The sequence below is a fragment of the Myxine glutinosa genome, chromosome 6 (genome assembly GCF_964187855.1).
Source record: "Myxine glutinosa chromosome 6, kmMyxGlut1.1, whole genome shotgun sequence".
In the NCBI taxonomy this organism is placed as follows: Eukaryota; Metazoa; Chordata; class Myxini; order Myxiniformes; family Myxinidae; genus Myxine; species Myxine glutinosa.
Window position 1 is genome coordinate 178,110,718 of NC_136266.1, and position 22,173 is coordinate 178,132,890.

A 22,173-nucleotide genomic window follows, 5' to 3' on the forward strand; every position below is an offset into this window, starting at 1 on the left:
ACGAAAACGATACTACTGTATTAAGAAACCTGGGCTAATTTGTCCGAAGCGGCCTGAAGGTCAGGCATGAAGGCACGAAGCCGAAGGCCTATACATACTATGTTGTTGGAAGACCCGTAACACCTATCCTTTCGATATTTGATGGTCATTTAAGCCATCGTGATTATGTCTGTGATGTCATTACGGTGTACATCACACATCACCCCTGTCATGTGACCAGATTCTCAGCTCTGATTGGTGTACATTTGTGAGGGACATACATACGAACAGACAAACACTGTTGTAGATGGCTTTGCCCTATGGGCTACGCCATAAAAATTCAAAGTGGAATATAGGTAGGAAAATGGTTAAACGTATATACTGTACAATTAAATTAATAGTTCAAAGTTGTGTGCTGGTCGTGGTGATGGTTAAGTGTATATAAATAAATAATTCAAGGTGGAATATATGTAGTAGAATTGGTAAAAGAACAAGAAGAACCACTCCTTTCACGTTTTCAGACGCATTAGGCTGCTGTGGCAGTTTTTCCTTGGCTAGAGGGTACAATCCTAGATGGGTCGCCACTCCGATACAGGATACTCAAATGGCATATTCTTCCCAGTAAGCTGGAACTCATTTTTGCCAACCTCGGAAGGATGACAGGCTATCAACCCACCTGGTGTTATTTAACGGCAAGGCAGGAGTTCAAACTTAAGACCCTAAAATCTTAAGCCTTAAGCCAACAAAAGGCTAAATGGAAAAAGGTATACAAATAAATAATTAAAGGTGATTATGTAGGTAGTGGAGATGGTAAAGTGGCGAGATCGCGAGATCTCGGAGACGGCGGCAGGGATTTTCGAAGCTCCACACGGTCTCCACGTTTTTCGAAGTTAAGTCTGTTCACAATTGTATTTTGTCGAAACTGTATTTATCTTTCGGTGTGTGAAGTTATTGTGTGCAACTTTGGTTGTTTCTCGGTGTTTATCTTTCATAAATTGATCGTCTGTTTGCCGTGTCGCGAGCAAGGCCTTGTACAGTGTGCACTGTACAACCTTGAGGCTTTGTTTTTCTCTCAGTGGTCCGTCGTTTGTGATCCAATAACTTTCGTTCTCTGTATTCCCAGGCTTTTCACCCATAGCCTACTTCCTTGTGTAAATCTCAACTCAAAAAAAAAAAAAAAAAAAAAAAAAAAAAAAAAAACATTTCCTTCTCTGTTCTCATTCGTTTATTCATTCTTATTCGTTCGTTCGTTCTTCGACCACGTGTTTCTCCCCCATTTCCCCAGATAGTTTTCACTCATTAACCTTCAATGTTTACACTTTCCCCTCAAGTTATGTATTCCGTCATATTTTATAACACCTTTTTCTTCTTCTTCTTTAAAAGGCTGCTTTCGACTTGCTCACCAAATCAATTCATCCCAAAAAAAATATCCATCTCCTATAGTGCCTTTTTTCTACATTCCCTAAACTCTCCTGCACTCCATCCTCCATCCAGCGTCCTTAAACGTATTTTTAACTCGAAGGTCACAAGAAACTCATTTTGCAATAAATGTTCGTTTCCCATAAATCGTACACTTTCAAAAATCCAATCTCACCCCTCCCCTCCAAATCTTCCCCATAACCCCTCCCCTCCAAATCTTCCCCATCACCCCTCCCCTCCAAATCTTCCCCATCACCCATCCCTTTCAAATCTCCCCCCTTGCCCCCTCCCTCCTAAACTACCCCCTCACCCCTCCCCGCCAAGACGCCCCCTCGCCCCTCCCCTCCTAGACTCCTGCCTCACCCCTCCCCTCCAAATCTCCCCCATATCCCATCCCTTTCAAATCCCTCCCCTTGTCCCTTCCCTCCCAAACTCCCCCCTCACCCCTCCCCTTCAAATCTCCCCACCCTCATTGCTTCTCAATTTCCCCCCTCTCACTCCCCCTCCTCAAAGCGTCCTCCCCGCTTCTTCCCCCTTCAAACTCTCACCTCCATCTCCCCCAACCTTCTGCCTCGCTCTTCCCCCTCCTCAAATAACACCTCATTGTGGCTCACCCAATCACCATCAAACCTTTTGTCCGCCCCATCCTTCCCTTTCTCCGAGCTATTCTGAAATCTCTGACACACCTTCAACAGCTCTCCCTACCTCTTCCACCTCTTCCACATCTTACCCTACCCCTCCTCCCCCCTGTTCTGTATCTGATGCTCCCCCTTCCTCTTCATTAACGGTATGGACCTCAAACATCCGGGGCCTTCGTTCAAACTTAACTGATCTCTCCATACAGGTTGCTTCTGTCAAACCAGACGTGATCTGCTTAACAGAAACTTTCCTCCTTTATGATGTCTCTGATTCCATAGTATCTCTCCCGGGCTACTCCCTCCTCCGGTATGATAGACCTGAGCCTCGTCCTGGAGGCGGGGTTGCTATCTTTATCAAAAACTCTCTTCCTCACTCGCCCTGCACTGCACTCTCTCCACCTCACCCCCAGGAATACCTCTGGCTACGGCTTCCCCTTCGCTCCCACCTCTTGTTCATATGTGTGTTGTACCGTCCACCAAACAGTGATGACTCCATCTACATCTCGCTGTCTGATGATATGGACCAACTTCTATCTACTCATCCCAACTCTCTCTTCCTCATATGTGGTGATTTCAACTGTCATCATGCCAGTTGGCTGGGTGTGGGTACCTCTCTCACCAGCCATGGCTCCTCAGCAAAGGACTTCTGCGACTCACTGGGACTGACACAATCTGTCAATTTCCCGACCCGGATCTCAGTCAACGGAACATCTTCTCTTCTGGACTTGGTTATGACTAACTTCCCTGAAAATGTCTGCTGCTCTTCTTCTGCTCCGATCGGATCATCTGATCATGTCCTTGTTAAAGTGGACATCTCTCTGACCATCCTCAGGGAGCCTGCTCAGCGTCGACGAGTCTGGCATTTCACTCAGGCCAACTGGCACGGTCTTCAAGCAGCCATCAATCATCTGGACTGGTCTCCCATCTCTACCACCTCTGACATCAACTCATCCTGGGAATTCTTCCAAAGTAAATTGCTCTCTCTCATGCACAGATTCATCCCATCTCGTCTTCAGTTGTCATACCCTTCCTCCCGTCCATGGTACACGGAATCTTGTGGTGAGGCTGTTGCCCAGAAACAACTTGCCTTCGTCTCCTGGAAAGCAAATCCAACGGAAGGAAATCTCATTTCCTTTCACAAAGCCCGAAACAAGTGTGTGTCCACCCTCAGGAGAGCCAGGAAACAATATCTCTCCGTTCTCAAGACCGAACTCTCTTATCTGTCTCCCTCTTCCAAATCCTGGTGGCGTCTGGTCAAATCCGTTTCTGGTGTTTGTTCCCCCTCCATCCCCTCCCTTACCTCAAACGGCTACACAGCTGACTCCGCACGTGAAAAAGCTGAATGCCTCAACTCTGTGTTTGCCTCTAAATCTTGTGTCCCAAACCCATCCCTCTCTGTACCCACCATACCCAGTCGTACCCTGCTGCTCCTGGACTCCGTGTCCTTTCCTCCTGACAAGGTGGAAAAGTTTCTGTCAACCCTCGACTCTGATTCTGCAACTGGACCCGACGGCATCAGCCCACGGGTCCTAAAATCCTGCTCTGCTGCTTTATCTCACCCTCTCTCTGTTCTCTTCACCCTCTCTTTTGCTCAAGGTCAACTGCCATCTGCTTGGAAATCAGCCAACATCACCGCTTTGCACAAAAAAGGTGCAAAAACAGATCCTAGCAACTACAGACCAATCAGCCTTCTCCCAATTATCAGCAAAGTCATGGAATCCATCATTGCTTCTGATATGAAATCTTTCCTCTTCTCCAATGGCTTGATCTCTGATCATCAATTTGGTTTCAGACCAGGTCACTCTACTCTGGACATGCTGCTTCTGCTGTCTCAACAATGGATGGAGGTCCTCAATGCCAAACAGGAAATTAGAGCTGTCTCCCTCGACATATCACGTGCCTTCGACACGGTCTGGCACCCCGCTCTGCTCACCAAACTCTCCTCCTTTGGTATCCATGGAAATCTCCACGCATGGCTGGCGGACTTCCTCTCTAGTCGTCGTCAACGTGTGGCCCTGAATGGGTTTCTCTCATCTCCTCTTCCTGTTCAGGCTGGAGTTCCCCAAGGCAGTGTTCTGGGCCCCGTGCTTTTTCTGGTCTTCATCAATGATCTCTCCGACTCTCTCGAAAATCCTCTCTATCTCTTTGCTGATGACTCCACTCTCTGCCGCTCCATTCCTCTTCCCTCAGATCGGCAGTCTGCTGCCTCCTCACTCTCTGCAGACCTGGACAAAATCACAGACTGGTCAAACAAGTGGAACATGTCTTTCAATCCTGACAAATCTCACACTCTTACTATGTCTCTCCGAAAAGATCGACTGGACAACCCTCCCATCTACTTTCTCAACAATCCTCTCCAAGAAGTTCTGTCGCTCAAGATTTTGGGTCTCACTATCTGCCATGATCTTTCTTGGGAAAACCACATTTCCAAGCTGGCCTCCAAAGCCAGTCGCCGACTGGGCATCCTCCGTCGTGCGAAGTCCTTCCTCGGCACACCTGAGCTCCTCACCACATACAAGGCTTTCATCCGCAGCTCAATGGAATACTGTTCTCCCCGATGGGCCGGTGCTCCTGCCTCACACCTAGCTCGGCTTCACGCTGTTGAAACCAAAGCTTTCAGAATTATTGGAATCTCCCGCGATGAAGCTATCTCTGAGGGCCTTTCACTCACTCACCGCAGGCAGGTAGGTGGTCTTTCTGTCTTCTACCGACTCCTCTCCGGCCTTGCACCCCCAGCTCTCTCTGTGCTCTGTCCCCCAAATATTCCTACAGGTCGCACAAGATCTGCCAGCAACCCTCTGATGCTTAAACTGCCGAAATCTCGGCTCTCCGCTCACCTTCACTCTTTCATTCCTCTTTTCTCCCGCCTCTGGAACAAACTCCCTCACTCCCTTCAATCCCACTCCTCCCTCCAGGTCTTTAAAACAGCTGTTCACCACCATCTCTTATCTTCCCCCATCCAAAACCTTGATCTTTTCTACCCCCGCTAATTCACCCCAGATCCACCTTGTTTGAAATTCCAACTTCTTTCCTGGAAGTCCTGGCAGTGTCCATATGTTTTATACCTCTCCCACTGCCCCCTTCCCACGCCCCCCCCCCCCCCCCCCCACAAAGCCCTCGCCCTCTCTCAGATCTCTCGATGTCTCCATGTCTCTCGGTCCCTGCTCTCAAATGTTGTGTTTGTGTCCTTCCCCCTCTCTCCCCATCTTGTCTACCGCTCCCGATGTTATATGTTTTATGTGTCGGTTTGTCTTTCTGTGTGATTAATGTTCGCTCTTTCACGAGCCTCGATCTTGTATACAAAAAAAAAAAAAAAAAAAAAAAAAAAAAAAGTGTATAGAAATAAACAGTTGTTCCCAATAGCATTATACAATCCTGTAGTATTTGTAGTATTTGAGATCCTGTCGTGAGTAGAGCCTCCAGATGGATGGACGGACAGAGAGGATCAAAATAGAAGCTCCCAAATAAGCAGACACCTGGTTGGGGGCTAAATAAGGAGGTATTCTTGACTTAAGCATCAGTACCTGACTTTGGTCCAAATCATTCATAGGGATAAAAAAAAAAAAGGTGGTTAAGTATAAGGAGATAAACATGACATGAAGAGAACATGGAAGCGGCACAAAATGTCATCCTAGTTATAGTCGGAGCAACTAGAGTGATCAAAACAACTTAACAAAGTGTGTGAAAGACGTACCAGGAAATATCACAATAAACGCAGGACCACTGGAAGCTGTTCGACGTTCAGGGACAACCTTAAAAAAAAAAAAATACAAAACAGGACACCAGAAAATGTTCCTAAGCTCGAGCGTGAGAACACTGCAAATTGGTCTTCGGAATGCAAAACAAAAAATCCTCGTTAGCTGTTTTCTGTTACCCACTTTAAAAGATTAGAACCAATGACGGACGATCACGAAGGCACCAATGACGGACGTACAAGGTTAGGACGTCGGACTTTATCCCTTCTATCAACATCGCAATGCCCAAACCTCGACAGCTACTTTCAAACACTTATCTAATTGACCCAGAAATGGGAAAAATGACTCCTTAAAATATTACATGCAAGACCTAAAAAATTTGTTTTTTTAAACCTAGTTGATGAATTTAGAGTTCTCAGAGAAGTTGTCCTGAGGATACGACATCTCGTATATGATTGTAAAAGCCACATGGGTAAAACCGCTCTCAAAAGAAAGAACAAGGTCATGATAAATCCATGCCTCATGTTTTTCAGAACCACTGGGAAACAACAATGTCATAAGGATATTGCCAGGGTGCACAGGTAGCAAATAGACACACCTGATACAGCTCTGCCATGCCGGCTATGGGGAAGTCCTGGGCCACAGAGGGCTAGTGAAGCCCTTCCTTACGGTCCTTAGGGACGTGTCCTCATCCGTGAACCACAAGCACACCGGAACAATGAGAACCTCAGAAAGCAAGTTTGAAGATTAACCGAGTAGTTTCATTGCGAAGGGCGTAAAGGTTTTGCTTAATCCACCCGTTAATAATGGTTAATGGCTTCGATGCAAAGGTCGTGCTCGAAGAAAGCAAACAACAGGAGCGGTCGGGTTCAACATCAAAGTTTACACTTATGGATTTGACATTCCTAAACTCACATCCCAAGTTACCGTGACGCCTCACACGTAACCCTCTTGAGAAACGAACAACAACATGAGTTTCCAAACAAATGTGGCACCAACTTTTCACTGAGCCAGAGCTGGGTCAGCATCCCCATTACGTCACAATCATGTCTGCGCCACCACTGCACCCCACCGGATACAACCTACATATCAGCAAACTGGAATTTTCACACCAAAAAGCACAATTAAAGGAGTTGAAGGTTTGATATGTGCACGCCTGCACAACAACTCGGTGACTGAAGCAAAGATCCTGGTCAATGAGGGTTTATATTTTTACGGAATTCCCAAAGCAAAGTTCCTGGTCAATGAGGGTTTATATTTTTAATGGAATTCCCGAAGCAAAGTTCCTGGTCAATGAGGGTTTATATTTTTATGGAATTCCCAAAGCAAAGTTCCTGGTCAATGAGGGTTTATATTTTTATGGAATTCCCAAAGCAAAGTTCCTGGTCAATGAGGGTTTATATTTTTAATGGAATTCCCAAAGCAAAGTTCCTGGTCAATGAGGGTTTATATTTTTATGGAATTCCCAAAGCAAAGTTCCTGGTCAATGAGGGTTTATATTTTTAATGGAATTCCCAAAGCAAAGTTCCTGGTCAATGAGGGTTTATATTTTTATGGAATTCCCAAAGCAAAGTTCCTGGTCAATGAGGGTTTATATTTTTATGGAATTCCCGAAGCAAAGTTTCTGGTCAATGAGGGTTTATATTTTTATGGAATTCCCAAAGCAAAGTTCCTGGTCAATGAGGGTTTATATTTTTTATGGAATTCCCGAAGCAAAGTTCCTGGTCAATGAGGGTTTATATTTTTATGGAACTCCCAAAGCAAAGTTCCTGGTCAATGAAGGTTTATATTTTTTGTGGAATTCCCAAAGCAAAGTTCCTGGTCAATGAGGGTTTATATTTTTATGGAATTCCCAAAGCAAAGTTCCTGGTCAATGAGGGTTTATATTTTTATGGAATTCCCGAAGCAAAGTTCGTGGTCAATGAGGGTTTATATTTTTATGGAATTCCCAAAGCAAAGTTCCTGGTCAATGAGGGTTTATATTTTTATGGAATTCACAAAGCAAAGTTCCTGGTCAATGAGGGTTTATATTTTTATGGAATTTCCGAAGCAAAGTTCCTGGTCAATGAAGGTTTATATTTTTTGTGGAATTCCCAAAGCAAAGTTCCTGGTCAATGAGGGTTTATATTTTTATGGAATTCCCAAAGCAAAGTTCCTGGTCAATGAGGGTTTATATTTTTATGGAATTCCCAAAGCAAATATCCTGGTCAATGAGGGTTTATATTTTTTGTGGAATTCCCGAAGCAAATATCCTGCTCAATGAGGGTTTATATTTTTATGGAATCCACAAAGCAAAGTTCCTGGTCAATGAAGGTTTATATTTTTTGTGGAATTCCCAAAGCAAAGCTCCTGGTCGGTGAAGGTTTATATTTTTTGTGGCATTCCCAAAGCAAAGTTCCTGGTCAATGAGGGTTTATATTTTTATCGAATTCCCAAAGCAAAGTTCCTGGTCAATGAGGGTTTATATTTTTATGGAATTCCCAAATAAAAGTTCCTGGTCAATGAGGGTTTATATTTTCATGGAATTCCCGAAGCAAAAATCCTGGTCAATGAGGGTTTATATTTTTATAAAATTCCCGAAGTAAAGATCCTGGTCAATGAGTTTATATTTTTATGGAATTCCCGAAGCAAATATCCTGGTCAATGAGGGTTTATATTTTTATGGAATTCCAGAAGAAAAGTTCCGGGTCAATGAGGGTTTATATTTTTACGGAATTCCCAAAGCAAAGATCCGGGTCAATGAAGGTTTATATTTTTATGGAATTCCTGAAGCAAAGTTCATGGTCAATGAGGGTTTATATTTTTATGGAATTCCCAAATAAAAGCTCCTGGTCAATGAGGGTTTATATTTTTATGGAATTCCCAAAGCAAAGATTCTGGTCAATGAGGGTTTATATTTTTACGGAATTCCCAAAGCAAAGATCCGGGTCAATGAAGGTTTATATTTTTATGGAATTCCTGAAGCAAAGTTCATGGTCAATGAGGGTTTATATTTTTATGGAATTCCCAAATAAAAGTTCCTGGTCAATGAGGGTTTATATTTTTATGGAATTCACAAAGCAAAGTTCCTGGTCAATGAGGGTTTATATTTTTACGGAATTCCCAAAGCAAAGATCCGGGTCAATGAGGTTGTATATTTTTATAAAATTCCCAAAGTAAAGATCCTGGTCAATGAGTGTTTATATTTTTATGGAATTCACGAAGCAAAGTTCCTGGTCAATGAGGTTGTATATTTTTATAGAATTCCCGAAGAAAAGTTCTGGGTCAATGAGGGTTTATATTTTTATGGAATTCCCAAAGCAAAGATCCGGGTCAATGAAGGTTTATATTTTTATGGAATTCCTGAAGCAAAGATCCTGGTCAATGATGGTTTATATTTTTATGGAATTCCCAAAGCAAAGTTCATGGTCAATGAGGGTTTATATTTTTATGGAATTCCCAAATAAAAGTTCCTGGTCAATGATGGTTTATATTTTTATGGAATTCCCAAAGCAAAGATTCTGGTCAATGAGGGTTTATATTTTTATGGAATTCATGAAGCAAAGTTCCTGGTCAATGAGGTTGTATATTTTTATAGAATTCCCGAAGAAAAGTTCTGGGTCAATGAGGGTTTATATTTTTATGGAATTCCCAAAGCAAAGATCCGGGTCAATGAAGGTTTATATTTTTATGGAATTCCTGAAGCAAAGATCCTGGTCAATGATGGTTTATATTTTTATGGAATTCCCAAAGCAAAGTTCATGGTCAATGAGGGTTTATATTTTTATGGAATTCCCAAATAAATGTTTCCTGGTCAATGAGGGTTTATATTTTTATGGAATTCCCAAAGCAAAGATTCTGGTCAATGAGGGTTTATATTTTTATGGAATTCCTGAAGCAAAGATCCTGGTCAATGAAGGTTTATATTTTTTGTGGAATTCACAAAGCAAAGTTCCTGGTCAATGAAGGTTTATATTTTTTGTGGAATTCACAAAGCAAAGAATTCTCGTTACGTCCAAACATCTGAAGGAAAATAACCTCCCTTCTTTCCATTTTCCCCACTCGTCACCTTTCGCTCTTCTCATCTAGTGTGGGCAAATGGTGCACGAGGAGGACATCGCAGCGCGTGTGCAGTAATACCGGGGATTACAGTCTAGTCCATTTGCGGTCCACAAAATTACCACGAAGGGAACCCACGCGGAACACAACAATAAGTTCACAGTTAACGTGCGGCCACAAACACCCAACCCCAAGGCCGATGATGCAACACAATGTTTGACTCGCTCAGCCATAATCATGGCCCAAGATTCAAATAAAATTACTACATCTCAACCACAGCCCCTCACGTCACGTCTCCACGAGAACATGGGAATTTTGCCAACACAGCACCAGGGAAAACAAATTACCAAATCGTTAAGTGAAACTTGTGAGGAAAACGGTTACAAACCGTTTTTTAAAAAATCCTGCACTATAAAGAATGCCAAAGCCATGCACTGACTTTACACACTGGGCCAAATAAACAAGATACGCTCGTTATCATTTTACTGTAACCAAGTGCGCATTTTGTTTAGATAATAAATGCTCAGAGGTCCAACTGTTTGACCACAGAATAACCTTCAACTGAGACTAATTGTGATACTCTTGCAAAGTCTTAGTAAAGCCTCTCAGAACACAAGGGAAAATGGAAAATGGAAGGGCTGGAAAAAAAATAGAGATTGGGAAGGACATTAAGGCCCAAGGCCTTAATGTCCATGCACATGTACGGTTTTTGCCAAAGTACGAGTCTGCAGAAAGAAGAAGAAAAAAGAAGAAGAAAAGAAGCAGAAACCGAGTGTCACACAAGGAATGCCAAAGGCACGCAAACCTGCAGGTAAGACGAGGTACACATGGCAGGGCTGGACGCATTCTGCCGGTCCATGGTTGCCCCACTAATGGCACTCCGGGTCTTGCCTGCTGTTTTACGACGGTCTCTCTCAGCGTCTGCCTTTTAGCCCTTCTCGTGCTCCGTGCGACGTCGCTCTCTCCTCATAGGCTGCATGCCCTGTGGGGGGTGAAACACGCACACACATACTCACACTCCAAATGCAACACACTCAACAGGCTGCAAAAAGGTGGCGCATTTGGGAAGATCCAGCATGAAAAGTGAATGAACGTTTGTTTGGCTACACTGTAATTGGCTGCCATACATGTCATTTGACTTTGAGGTGCATCTTATTTGGCCTTATTGCCTATATGCTCTGTGCGACGGTGTGGGCAGGTGAGTGTTAGCTGGAGGTACGTGCAATGGTACAAAGAATAGTACAGGAGATCCTGTCTTGGTGGAACGGAATGCATGAGAGTGCATAATGCACAATAGATTGTGGTTTGATGGAAGTTGATGGAAGACAGTCCAGATCAGAACAGTGCAGGGTGTGGATTGAGATGCCAAGGTAGATCATAGCACGACATAGGGCAGCATGGTTTACGTGATGCCACACGTTGCGACATTGTGCGGAATGGAATGGGTTTATGCAGCGTCGTGTGGCATGGTAAAACAGGGAGTGGTGCACCATGTTGAAAATAGTTGGCTTTTGTTCACTTGTTAGTACATTTTTTTTCTCCGTATGATGTGGCATTTATTAATTATATATTATAAAACCAAAAGAAATAAACAAAACCATTCCTCCAAAGTTAAACAGAGATTTCCTTTGCTGGATACCTTAACCCACACTTACACCTGACCACACCCAGTCGAACACGGAAAACACACTATATACACCTATCCACACCCAGTCAAACACGGAAAACACACTATATACACCTATCCACATCCAGTCAAACACGGAGGGCACAATACACCTGACTACACCCAGTCAAACACGGAAGGCACAATACACCTGACTACACCTAGTCTCACACGGAAAGCCCACTATATACACCTGATTTCTCTAAGTGTCACATGCAAAGCCATGATGACAACCTTAGGTCTCACAGTCACTATCTACTTATTGCAGTCAAGTGATGCCCCCTCCTAATTGGAAGGTGGGTAACACCTGCACAGCCCCTGATAAAGACAGCACATTGTTTGAAACATCAGACCTTGTATTTCCACCTGGGCAACCACACTGGTTATTGGTCCAGAGTGAGGAGGGGGTGGAGTAAGGGAGGGCAGGGGCGTGGCGGGAGGGGATGGGGGGGGGGGGGGGTGAAAATAAAAAAGTTAAAATGTGAAGCCAGTAAGGAATGTCATACGAAGACTTCCTGTACTTGCAGCACCAAGTGAAATTTTTTAAAGCAAACTCAAAACAACATGAAACCAGACGAGAGCGAAGTCGATGGCGCGCCGTGACAGATCCCCACCTTTCCCACCTTAAGCAAAGTTGAAAGATGGCAAAAGGTCCACCAGGATTGACCAAATATCACATTTTGATAAGAAAATTTTCTGTTTTGGCACCTGTGACCCCAAGCCCCCACCCACAGGGTGTGAACCATGGGTCAAATCCAAAAAAATCGTTACATATGCCATGTGTCCCCCCCCCCCCCCCCCCCATGTAGATTGTAAAAATGTTTAAAATGTGCCCACAATTGCATTTTTGGATATTTGATTTTTTGACCCCACCCCAGGGGCCCGGGCGGCAGGGTCAAACATGCTAATGCTCTCAAACCTTACCAGGTGGTGATCATAACTTGTAGGTTTGGCGAGTTTCTGCACAAGCGTTTTGGAGGTGATAGAGTGACGGACGAACCAGACAGAGGGAGCCAATTACAATATCCCCCATTTTTTTTTTGAAAGCATGGGGATGACATGGAGACGAAAACTTTGGTATAGAAATAATGCTACAAGAAAAGACCTCGTGGAGAAAATAAACTTCCAGCAGCAAAGGAATCCACACCGAGAACAAAGGAGCACATACACAAATCCTTCATTTCCTGGAGCATTATCGACAATAACTTGGTGACGTCATGTAATAACTTGGTGCAATTTGGCAACAGAAAGTCAATTTTCAGCTAATTGTGACATCATTAGGGATCAAACTCTAGACATGCTTCTGTTCCTTTCTGAGCAAATGTTAGAGGCCCTCTGTCTCAAACACGAGGTTAGGACAGTCTTCCTGGACATATGTTGGGCATTTCATACCACCTGACATCCATCCTGCTTTGCTTGCCAAACTCAAGGTCACCTTCATTCCTGGATTTCCAACTTCATTCACTCACATAGTCAACGTACGTGTTACCATCAATGGAACCCTCTCCTAGTGGGAGCTGGAGTTCCACAAGACAGTGTTTTGGGCCCAATCTTGTTCCACATATATATTGATGACCTCTCCGATACTCTGGTTAACCCGCTCTTCATTTTTGCAGATGACTTCAGATTGTGTCATACACTTCCCCATTCATTCCCACCAAATTTTCCTCATTCTTCCCTGCTACCTGGCTTCGTCAGGGCAGTGTGGTCACAGCCAGAGTACGCCGCTTCAGGCCGCTTCGGACAAATTAGCCCAGGTTTCTTAATGCAGTAGTATCGTTTTTGTAATAATAATAATAATAATGATAATAATAATAATAATAATAACGTTAATAATAATAATGTAATAAATATAATTGTAACACAGCAATCCCTTTGTTGTGAATGCAAAGTTACTGGATTGAAGCGGTGTATGGTTGGTTCATTGTTGACTCCAAACATATAGAATAAACCATGCGTGTCTCAATGCAATCTCTTCACTTCCATGGTGACAAACAGCTTAGAGACTTAGAGTACTTCAAAATAATTTAATACTTACATCATTTGCTAACTGGTATCCCCACCCAGATCATACATCCTCTTCAAGTAAAGTATCAAACAAGCCTGGCTAGGCCATTGTGAGACTTAGGGTCTTGTTTTTATCTACTTTACCATCATCGCTGCATGCATGCCTCCTTGAATTATTTATATTTGTAAATACTGTACTACCATCATCTCTACCAACAACAACAACAGGCATTTTAAGGCCATTTTCCCGACTACAGCGGGGGTTAGCCTTGCGGTCCCCATGACAATCTTCTCCATTTTGTCCTATTTTCTGCATCTCCCCTTGTTAACCCCCTTGCCCGCATTTCTTCTTCCACCATCTTTAGCCGTCTTTCTCGGTCTTCCCCGTCCTCGACTTACTGCTACATTCATTCCCATCACTCTTTTCAACCAGTCACTTTCATCCTTCCTCAACACAGGACCAAAACATCTCAACCTGTTTCTCTTCACAGCATCCATCACAGGCTCTATTCCCATCATCTTTCGCAATTCATCATTTGTCTTCCTCTCTCTCAACGATACTCCACACATCCACCAAACCATTCGCATTTCCACCCTTTCCAGCCTTCGTTGCTGCTCTACGTTCATTACCCATGTCTCACTCCCATAAATCATAACACTTCTCACACATGCAGCATACACCTTTCCCTTCAGCTTCAACGACACTCCCCTCCTCGTCAGCACGCCACTCAGTTCCCGAAACTTCTTCCATGCACACCTCACTCGAGCAACCGTTGCCGAGTCTGATCCACCTTCTCCATTCAGCATGTCTCCAAGGTAACAAAATGTTTTCACACCTTCCAGCTTCACGCCATCTCCAAGATCCAACTCAACATTTCCTCCATCTGCAGCTCCCTCTGTGCACACCTTACACTTGAATGTAGCTGCCACACTGGTTAATGACCCTCTCAAACCACTACATTTTTGATGAACCCACTCAGCGCACATTGTACATTGAATGGAATTCACTCCGACACCCTTCCTGCACACAGCACACGGCCACTTCCCAGTTCTTTCCACCTCACCACATGCTTTACCACTTGCTATCACCTTCGTTTTTCCGATATTCACCTTCAGACCTTTTGTCTCCATACATTCCTTCCACTTGTTCATCTTCTCCTTCAGTCCATCCATACTTTCTGCAATCAACACCAGATCATCTGCATACAACAACTCCCACGGTAGACCCTCCTTTACGTTCTGAGCCAGCACCTCCATCACAGCTACAAATAGTAGTGGACTTAGTACCGACCCCTGATGCACTCCCACCTTCACCTCAAACTCACCATTGTTCCCGTCCTTCGTCCTTACAGCTGTGCGCGCTCTTTTGCACATTGCCATCACGACTCTGATCAACCATTCCTCCACTCCTAACTTCCTCAATGCCCATGTCACTACTTCACGTGGAACCCTATCGAATGCTTTCTCCAGATCTACAAACCCAAGAAACAACTTCTTCCTCTTCTCCATATACTTCTCCTGCAACTGCCTCACAATAAAAAGTGCGTCTGTTGTTCCTCTTCCTGGCATAAATCCAAACTGCATTTCGTCAATCTTCACTTTCTTCCTTACTAGGGCATGCCCGTACTATATATAAGCTAGGACGTGCCCGTACGTGGGTGCCCGTTCCTTGCCAAAAAAAAAATAAAAAATTTGTGTAGGGGTGTGTGTGTGTAAACATCCTAGGGCGTGCCCGTACGTGGGTGCAAAAAAACATGCGTGCAAACAACAACAACAAAAAAAAACTTTGAAACCACGTGGCAGTAACGACCACAGAACCCCCCCCCCCCCCCCCCTCTATTTACATGCAATGGTTTGGTCCATTCGCAACGCCAAAGCGAACGGCGAACGGCTAAATCGCCATAGCTCGGTAAGTACTTGTCCGATTAATTTCAAACCTTGAAAAGGCACATCCTCGGGTCCCCAGCAATATACCTGGCAAGTTTCAAGTATATCGGACCGGTAGTTGTCGAGAAACAGCGGTCACAGACAAACATACACACATACACACATACACACATACAAACACACATACACACATACACACAGAGATTAATGGAATTATAGATAGATGCTCCTCTCAAACACCCTTTCCAATACATTCATTCCATGCTCAAATAACTTTATCGCTCGATACGAGCCACACTCCAGAGGGTCACCTTTCCACTTGTATAGAGGGACGAGGGTACTCAGTTCCCAATCCACTGGAATGCGGCCTTCTTTCACCACCAGATTGCAGATCTCTGTCATTCTCTTCACACCCCAATTTCCCGCTGCCTTCAACATATCTCCCACAACTCCCGTCGGCCCTCCCGCTTTTCTACTCTTCATTGCTTTTATCGCTTCCTCAACTTCCTTCTCGGTTATCTTCTCTGCCGGTCCAAAAACTGGGTTACTCTCTATGTTGCCATCCCATTCATTCTCTGCATTCAACAGTATTTCCATATATCTCTTCCATCTTCCTTTAATTCCATCTGGGTCCACAACGATTTGTCCCACTTCATCCTTCAAGCAACTCACCCCCATCACATCACACCTCTCTTTCACTATCTGCTTTGCAATCCTGAATACTGCTTTCTGACCCTCTTCCGAATCCAAGCGCTCTCCAAACATTTTCCTACATGCCTCCTGTGCCTTTGCTACCTCTTTCTTTGCAGCCTTCTTGGCTGCCTTATAACTTTCATGCTCTGCCTTTTCTGCCCCCATACCCTTCGCCTTCTGCCACTCCTTGAACTTCTTCCTCTTCTCGTCAATCTTCTTTCCAACTTCATCATCCCACCACCATGTTTCCGAGTGCCTCGGTGGTCCTTTTGTCCATCCACATACCTCACCAACGGCTCCCAACAGACTATCTTTCATTGACATCCAACCACTTTCAAGCTCAACCACATCATCCTCCACCATACTCAGCCTCTCTTTTAATGCCTCCCTCACTGTCACCTCTTTCAACCTCCACACCTTCATTCTCGGTTGGTACTTCACCCGCTGAGCTCTCCTCGCACCTTTCACCCTTATGTCGCAGACAACCAAGTGGTGCTGTGAAACAGCCTCCTCCCCCGGGATCACCTTTGTGTCCCGGAGGTGTCCCCTATCTCGCCGTTGACTACCAGCAGGTAGTCAACGGTTGTCGTCGACCCACCTGACGTGTATGTAACAAGCTTATTATCTTCTTTCTGGAACTGAGTATTACAAATCAACAAATCAGCTCCATCAGCAAACTCCAAAATCCTTTCACCTTCTTCATTTCTCACACCATATCCGTAACCCCCATGAACTCCCTCAAAACCGTCCATACTCCTTCCCACATGTCCATTTAGGTCTCCTCCTCCCACAACAACTTCCTCATCTTTCACGTTTTCCATCAGCTTCTCTATCGCACACCAGAACTTGTCCTTCTCTTCATCGCTCCGACCAACCTGCGGAGCATATCCCGAGATGATGTTCACCAAGAGCTTTCCAATCATCATTTTCACCATCATCAACCTTTCACTCACTCTAGTCACTCACCACACTGTCTACAAACTCCTCAGAAAACAGGACACCAACACCATTCACGCCCTCCGGGCACCCTTGCCACACAAACTTGTATTTCTGTCCCTGCCTACCCTTCACCATTCTCACACCACTTCCCTTCCATCTCGTCTCCTGCACACAACATATGTCCACTCTTCTTCTGACTAATACTTCCACCACTTCTCCTGATCTCCCTGTCATTGTCCCTACATTCCATGTCCCAAATCTCAGAAACCGATCTCCACGTCGGGCATCAGACGTTTCGTCGTCATAAATGGAATGATTTCCACCCTTGCTTCGATCGGGTTCCCCACCTTGAGTTTTGACAAGAGGGAGTGGGGTCACCCACGGGGTACTTCGGGCTGTACCCTGCCCATGTGTAGTCGTAATTGTCATGGTTCTCTTTTTGAGGTAATGTTTTTATGGCCGGATGCCCTTCCTGACGCCAACCCTTTTATTCGCCTCTTACGACACGCAGGGATACGGTGTACCTATTCTAAACCGGGGTACACAGTCCGGGATACCATCCGGGGTACACAGTCCGGGGTACCATCCGGGGTACAAACCGGGGTACCATCATCTCTACCAATACATTTTATTTATTTATTTAAGTCTAAAATTTACATGGCCCATTTTAAGGTGTGATTGGGAATTAAATAAATAAAATGGCAGATTAGGAAGAAGCAGGACACAAGGGCTGATCTAGGGAACATGGTTCTCTCTGCACGTCTAATCCTGGCAGCGCCCATCCCTTTCCCTCATCTCTGTCTCTTCTCTCTCTAACTTTGTTATGGCCCTGATTTAATGAAGGTGTGGGAACATCATGCTGGATGTGGGGGATCTCTGGGTCTTTCCTGGGAGATCGAATCGGTTGTCTCCGTGCCGTGGGCTTATTCAAGAGAACTGTTCAGGGCTATACAACAACAATAACAAGAAAACAATGCTCTGCTATGCAGAAAGCAGCTGTGTCTCTCTCTACTGATCTGGAAATGATTAGACGCGGGTCTGATAAATGGAACATGTCCTTCAATGTTGGGAGTTCTCACCGTCTCACCATATTGCCCTGGATGGATCGTCAAAATAAGTCACCTATCCATTTCCTTGGCCATCCACTGGAACAGATTCAGTCTCTTGAATGTCTAGGCCCCACCATTATCCATGGCCTTTCCTGGGCCGGCCACATAGCAAAGCTAGCCTACAAAGCCAGGCACAGATTTGGCATTCTCCGTCAATCCAATCATTTCCTTCAAACATTAAAGCTACTCACCGTCTACAAGGCCTTTATCCTTAGATCAATGAAGTACAGAAGTGTTCAACATGATGGGCTTGTATCCCAGCATCACATGTCCATGTCTATCCTGTATTCTGTGGAATCTGAAGTTCTCAAAATTATTGGACTCTCCCATGAAGAGTCCAAAGCACAAGGTCTGTTGCTCTCACATCGCAGGCAGATTGGTGGTCTCTTTGTTTTCTACCATCTATTTTCCAACATTGCACCCGATCTGCTCCTCTCTTAGTCCTCCAACCTTCCCAGAGAAATGCAGGTTGCACACGTTCTTCCAGTAAGCCCCTCCTGATTCAACTTCCAAAATCCAGGCTGACTGCACACACCAACTCTTTTATTCTTAACTTCTCCCATCAATGTAACCACCTTCCAGAGGCTGTTCTGTCTCATTCTTCCCTCCAAGGCTTCTGAGCAAGTACTGCGCCAGCATCTCTCATCATCCCCAATTCCGACCCATGATCTTTATTACCCCCATTAACCTTTTATAACTCGACCATCTTAATTGCTCGTTTCACTTTCCTCTCAATCCTCCACACTTTCCTCTTTTCCTGCCCGTTCGTTCCCTTGATGTGTCTCGCAATGTCAGTTCTACCTTATTTTTATATGAGCCTCACTCCTGCAAAGATAAATAAACACAGATCAGAAGCTTCAATTGAGCAATAAACCAACGGAGCTATTCCACGCCCCTCATCCTGAAACTAAGATGCACAAGAGGAAAGAAGAACAAGTGCTGATAGGGTCGTTGACAACTTTATTATTTATTTTTGTATACAAGATCGAGGCTCGTGTAAGAGCTAACATCAATCACAAAAAACAACAACGAACAGACACACAAAACATACAAAAAAGGGAGCGGGAGACAAGATGGGGAGAGAGAGGGAAGCACACAAGTACGACAGCAGAAAACAGGGACAATGGAAGATCTGTGGGAGGGAGAGGGCTTGGGGGGAGAAGGCATGGGAAGGCGGGGGGGGGGGGGGGGGGTGGGAAAGTATAAAACATGTATGGACACTGCTGGAACTTCCAGGAAAGAAAAAGTCGGTATTTCCAAAAAAAAAAAAAAAGTGGATTTGGGATGAATTAACAGGGGTAGAAAAGATCAAAGTTTTGGATGGGGGAAGAGAAGAGATGGTGGTGAACAGCTGTTTTCAAGACCTGGAGGGAGGAGTGGGATTGAAGGGAATGGGGGAGTTTGTTCTAGAGGCGGGAGAAAAGAAGAATGAAGGAGTGAAGGTGAGCAGAGAGTCTTGATTTTGGCAATTTCACCAGAAGAGGGTTGCTGGCAGATCTTGTGCGACCTGTAGGAATATTTGGGAGACAGAGCCCAGAGAGAGCTGGGGGAGCTAGGGCGGAGAGGAGTCGGTAGAAGACAGAAAGACCACCTATCTGCCTGCGGTGAGTGAGTGAGAGGCCCTTGGAGTTAGCTTCATCGCGGGAGATTCCAATGATTCTGAAAGCTTTGGTTTCAACAACGTGAAGACGAGCTCGGTGTGAGGCAGGAGCACCAGCCCTTAGGGGAGAGCAGTATTCCATTGAGCTGCGGGTGAATGCCTTGTACGTGGTGAGGAGCTCAGGTGTGCCAAGGAAGGACTTCGCACGATGGAGGATTCCCAGTCGGCGACTGGCTTTGGAGGCCAGCTTCGAAATGTGGTTTTCCTAGGAAAGATCATGGCAGATAGTGAGACCCAAAAGCTTGAGTGACAGAACTTATTGGAGAGGATTGTTCAGAAAGTAGATGGGAGGGTTGTCCAGTCGGTCCTTTCGGAGAGACATAGTCAGAGTAACTTCATCAAATTGTCTGTCTTTCAGCTTTTTACAACCAAACAACTCTGCTGGTTTCCAAAGAAAATGATGACCAGGTTGCTCACATCCACATTGAAAAGCAAAGGGTGCAGTAAAGCTTCCCGATGCCCATGACGGTGCAAACGTTTGGATTTGTGCAGCAAAATCAACATTACCAGAAAGGAAACATAAGGGTTAAAGGTTAAAATCCCAAACTTGACCACCCAAAACATAGACATTTAGCACAGCTGAAGTGCAAAGTAAAACAAAACAAAACCTCGTCAGACACCCAACCTGTCCAACAAGTTTGTCGGAATCCGTCCACAACTTTTTGAGATATCCTGCTATATATCATTTTTGGCCCCATCTTCCAATGGTGCCGAATCACTTTAAAAATTCAATAATTTTCATATATGAATCCATATTCAGATCTTCACCAAAATCGAGTCGAATCGTTCTTGTCAGACACCCAACCTGTCCACCAAGTTTCATCCAAACCCGTTCACAACTTTTTGAGATATCCTGCTATGTATCGTTTTTGGCCCGATCTCCCAAAGGTGAAGAATCACTTTAAAATTCTAGTAGCCGGATCCGAATCCGGATCGTCACCAAAATGGAATCATTTCGTCCTTGTCACATACGCTACATCTCCGCCAAATTTCGCCCGAATCCGTCCATAACTTTTTGAGATATCTTGTTCACAAACAAACAGACAGACAGACAAACAGACAGGGGTGAAAACATAGCCTCCATCCACCTTTGGTGGCAGAGGTAATAACTGATCTCAGGAAGGCACTGATGTCTTAAACACAAGGAGAACCGCACTCCGTGGAGCGCATACCTCCGCAAGGCTGAACAGTTCACATTTTGTATCACACCGATGTCACCTACTCAACACATCCACCAAGTTTTGCCATAATCCATCCACAACTTTTTGAAAACTAGTGGTACACATCGTTTTTGGTCCAATCTCTCAATGGTGAAGAACCGCTTCAAAAAATAAAAATAATTCTCATATATGGATCCGGATCTTCACCAACATTTAGTCAATTCTTCCTGGTCACACACCCAACATGTCCACCAAGTTTGGTACAAATCCGTCCACAAGTTTTTGAGAAGTCGTTCTCACAGCCAAACAAACAAACCAACGAGGGTGAAAACAACCTCCATCCACCTTCGGTGTCGGAGGAAATAAAGTTGGAAAAGAAAACAATAAATAAATTTGGATTGTTAAATTACATAAAATAACCAAAGATCATAAATGCAAGGACACACAGACATAGGGAGAGATCACTTTGCAGGGTCGACATGGTCAAATACTGGACTAACGACCGAGTAATGCAAAATGTTGCAAAGGATTTCATACGCCGACATGATTTCTGGTGGGACAGTTGGCTATGTGCCTCCTCCAGAGTACGACATGCCTCATGATACAGCAACCCCCTGTTGGCATTCTCCAGGACGGAAGTTTGTGGTTAGATGTGATTGCACTTTCTACTGAAACAGCTGAATCAACAGCAGGGAGACGAGCACCCTATTCCGCTGCTGTTCGTGCAGAGGCGTGACACCGACCTACAAGCACTAATGGGAAAAACGTGTCAATAGTTATTTTAAAACATTTGGCATTCCCTTAAGCTTCCTAAAGGTTCATTTTAGGGAAAAAAAAATGGCTCCGATGCCATAAAAATATTTTCACCAAGTGGGAATACACTGCACAGACAAGGTGAGACTTTGGCACAAATGTGTTCAGAAAGAGAAACTTTTTTTTTACAGATTCAGACTCGCCAGACTTGCTTGCCACCGAGCAGATAAACATTCCTAAGATTATTCTAAAACCCACAGAAAGTACTCAGACTCAGAAAAACAAGGATTTTCATATCATTCAAGTTTTGGGTACAGAGAGCAAACCACGCGAGTGGGGTCAAAACCCCCAAAAACTTTGGTGTTCTCACTTGCTCGTTCGACGATCGTTACGACAACACGTTACAACAAACGATGGCAGTGACACCATTTCAATTGGGTACAAGCAGTCTCACCTTCCAAACCAAAAAGTCCTCTTTCAGTGGATCTCAAGGGCTTGTTACCAGAACGTCATTAATTAATTAAATTAAA

General features: G+C 44.5%; 1 protein-coding gene across 5 annotated transcripts in view; it reads right to left on the reverse strand.

The window, feature by feature from the left end:
* The window catches only part of LOC137428985 (anion exchange protein 2), a 155,961-nt gene that overhangs the window by 85,098 nt on the left and 48,690 nt on the right, over positions 1 to 22,173 (reverse strand). For 4 of the 5 annotated variants that reach the window (XM_068118930.2, XM_068118933.2, XM_068118932.2 and 1 more), the window contains exon 2: positions 10,575 to 10,751. In XM_068118930.2, coding sequence (XP_067975031.2) covers positions 10,575 to 10,628 — 54 coding nt within the window. In that variant the 5' untranslated portion in view covers positions 10,629 to 10,751. Of the gene's footprint in view, positions 1 to 6,329; positions 6,489 to 10,574; positions 10,752 to 22,173 lie in introns of those variants that run through there. The other variant, XM_068118934.2, reaches the window with a different exon arrangement.